This window comes from Artibeus jamaicensis, unplaced genomic scaffold (genome assembly GCF_021234435.1).
Source record: "Artibeus jamaicensis isolate MK-2021 breed Jamaican fruit bat unplaced genomic scaffold, CSHL_Jam_final contig_759, whole genome shotgun sequence".
Classification (NCBI taxonomy): Eukaryota; Metazoa; Chordata; class Mammalia; order Chiroptera; family Phyllostomidae; genus Artibeus; species Artibeus jamaicensis.
The window spans coordinates 94,711-98,397 of NW_026521953.1; the positions used below are offsets into that span (position 1 = coordinate 94,711).

Consider the following 3,687-nt stretch of genomic DNA (forward strand, 5'->3'; position numbering starts at 1 on the left):
TTGATGCATTTTTCTGAATTATAATTATAAATATATTTATAAATGTTTGATAAGTTCACATGTATGCATTTAATGAAATCATGGATATGGGTTTTTATTTTCCAAAGTTTAGATGTTTTCAGGAATATCACTGCCTCCTAAAATAAGCCCTTCAGTGTCCCCTTCAGGGACTCATGCTTCTGATTTGGCATGATGTTTCTGTATATGTCAATGTGCAAATAGGGAAATACTCACCCCAAAAGCGAATCAAGGCCCATCTCAAAGTTTAAGCTTTAGCTATTTTTTCTTGTATCTTTATTCTTAGACAATGAAAGGCCCTTCCTCTTCTGAGAACCTGACCTTGTCTCTTCCCCTGATACTATGGAGGAATCTGAATGACAAATCTGGAACGTGACTTTCCTAATCAAGAATCTCTTTCCATAACACCAGCTGAGGGTTCATTCTTATCATTATGGTTGGAGGAAACTGGGCAGGAGTAACTGAGTTTATTCTCATGGGTTTCTCTTTCCCACCTATTGAAATACAGTTGTTACTCTTCCTGACATTTCTAACCATCTACCTGGCCACTCTGATAGGAAACAGCCTAATTATTTTGGTTATCCTGGCTGACCCCACGCTGCACAGTCCCATGTACTTCTTCCTCAGGAACTTGTCCTTTTTGGAGATTGGCTTCAACCTAGTGGTTGTGCCCAAAATGCTGGGAATGCTATTTGCCTGGTACACAACCATTTCTTCCTCTGGGTGTGCCACACAGATGTATTTCTTGCTCTTCTTTGGGGTTGCCAGTGCTTCCTCCTGGCCTCCATGGCATACGACCACTTTGTAACAATCTGCACTCCCTTGCACTACCCAGTCATCATGAACCAAAGGACACGTGCCAAACTGGCTGTTGCGTCCTGGTTTCCTGGCTTTCCTTTAGCTACTGTGCAGACCATATGGCTCTTCAGCTTTCCCTTCTGTGACACTAACAAGGTGAACCACTTCTTCTGTGACAGCCCACCTGTGCTGAGGCTGGTCTGTGGGGACACAACACTATTTGAGGTCTATGCAATCGTTGGGACCATTCTGATCATCATGATACCCTGCTTACTGATTCTGTGTTTGTATTTTTGCATTGCTGCTGCCATCCTCAAGGTTCCATCAGCTAAAGGGAAGCATAAAGCCTTTTCTACGTGCTCTTTTCCCCTCCTTGTTGTCTCCCTTTTCTACGTATCTTTAAGCCTCACCTACTTCCAGCCTAAGTCCAATAATTCTCCTGAGAGGAAGAAGCTGCTATCATTGTCCTACACTATTGTGACTCCCATGTTGAACCCCATCATCTACAGATTGAGAATTAATGAGGTGAGGAATGCTCTCAGCAGGACCTTCCACAAGGCCCTAGGTCTTAGAAGTTATATCTCATAGACATTAAGAGATAAGACTAAAGTTTATTGAATGGGGAACAATCCATTTTATATTTGGTATTCCACTCTACCTCTCTTCATATCTTTATTGGGATGAAATCCAGCTGTCAAAATGGCTGTTATAGAGGTCAGTAGATGGAAAACAGCACAGAGATACATTAGATCTATCACTACTACCTGGGAAATGCCTCTGCCTGCCCATTGTAGACTTACATTCTTTTGCTCATTGGTACTTCACTTCTGTGGCCAAGTAATACCAGATATTCACATTCCCATGTCTATATTGTGAACAGTGTGAAACTGCTTGTAATCTTAAACTTAGAGACACACATAGTTGAAGAAGGCAAAACCAATAAAAATTATGTGGTCCTTATCTCTTTCTTTGGGAAAATATGACTATTTACCAGATAGAAAACCCCATGACTTGTCACAATGCCTAATTTTCCTCATTGTCTTATTTTAGTTCTCATGCCCTTTAGGTAGTGTTAGTTCTTTTGAACGCAACTGGTATGTGGTATGGATATAGGAAAGTGGAACAATAATCCCCATACACACACCTTTGTAGCCCAAATAATCATTTTCTTCCTCACTCTAGTTTTACCAGGAAGAATGACTTGAGCTTCCATATTTACATTGTATGTCTTGAAGTGACATAAATTTTAATCATGATGCTGCTTTCATCAAAGCTTAAAATGGATACACACTGATTCAAACATAGCTCTTTAATGACACAAAATTTCTCATTCTTTTTATAACTTCATAATACTCTGCTTTGTAGATATGCCATAGTTATTTGAGTCTTTTATTATTACAAATCATACTGTTAAGAATAACTTTATGAAATATGCCTTTTTTATATTTTTGCCAGTACATCTGACAGATGGAAATTTAGAAATTATATTTGTTGGGTGAAGAGTAAATACATACATAATGTTGCTGTATATTGGCAAATTCCTTCTCAAAGTAATTTCACCATTTTACAATCCTACCAACTTATTTTCTAACAGCCCTGTCAATAATGGTCATGGTATTGTAGTTTCTATCTTCAGGTAATCATTATTTTACTAAATAATGGACCAAAGCACAAGAGTAGTAATACTGGCAATTTAGGTGTGCCAAATAGAAGCCATAAAGTGTATGTATGTGTATATATACATACATTAGTATATGTACTGTTTGTTACTACCCATGGTTTCCAGCATCCACTGGAGGTGTTGGTGTGTGTCCCCCATGGATATGAGGGAACTACTATAATTTAAACACAAAAATATTTAAATTCATATCCTAAGGATATTTATTATCAGAAGCAAAGTCAAACATGCACCTGTGAAATCAATATTTTTATATTTAATTCATCATTTTCAAGCTATCTTTATTCTTCATAATAGTCTCTGAATAACATATCATTATACAAAGCAGTGATAGTTCTTTTTCTTCATCTCCCACTTTTACAGGGGATCCCTTTGGGATTGCTGGGATATACATGCAGGCACCATGCTAGATACTAAGCAATGGATAATGAATGGATCAGATATGGTCATGTGCAATCAAATGTCCATTTCAGAACAACTGTAAGAAAATTTCAGATATGCATAAGAGTTTTTGTATGAAGTCCAGGTCAGTTGGGAGAAGTTTTATGTCAAGCATAGACTTTGTTTTACTCTCTCAACTTCAATTCCTGCTCCAGAAGGGTTAGGATTTCAAAACTGTTAGTCAGACTTTCTTCTCCTTATCTTAACCAGGAGTAAATAGCTTTCCCAACCAACAACACTCCCAACTAAGTGCCTACAGTTTTCATTAATATTCTCCACTTGGCTTAGATAATGATTAGTGTGTTCTCTTCTCCATGCCTGAAGACTTCTCTTGAGTCCAGGTCAGAAACACCCTGAGGACCAGCTCAATGAGAGGAGATGTAAAAGAATACTGACATGAAGGAAATGCAATCACTAATGCAGAGAGATCTCTTCACTGCCATGTTCATTGAATTGTTATTCATGGTAGCCAAGACATGGAAACAACCTAAGACTCCATTTGCATGTGAATGGATAAAGAAACTGAAAAAAACACGTATATACCCGGACACACAAGAATATTTATCAGCTATTAAAAAAGAAATTCTTCCATTTGTTACAATATGGTCCTTGAAAGCAGACAAAAAAATACTACATGATCTCACTTATAAGTGGAATCTGAAAAAAAAAAAACCAACCCACAAACCTTTAGAAAGAGTAGAGTGATGGTTGCCAGTGCCTGGGGAGATGTTGGCCAAAACATATAAACTCAG

At 37.9% G+C, this 3,687-nt stretch overlaps 1 protein-coding gene across 1 annotated transcript; it reads left to right on the top strand.

The window, feature by feature from the left end:
- Positions 1–451: 451 nt before the first annotated feature.
- Positions 452–1,404, top strand: LOC119040588 (olfactory receptor 10A2). Its single transcript, XM_037133607.2, is given in 2 exon segments — positions 452–782; positions 785–1,404. Coding segments are annotated over 2 exon segments (951 nt in total).
- The last annotated feature ends 2,283 nt before the right edge of the window (positions 1,405–3,687 follow it).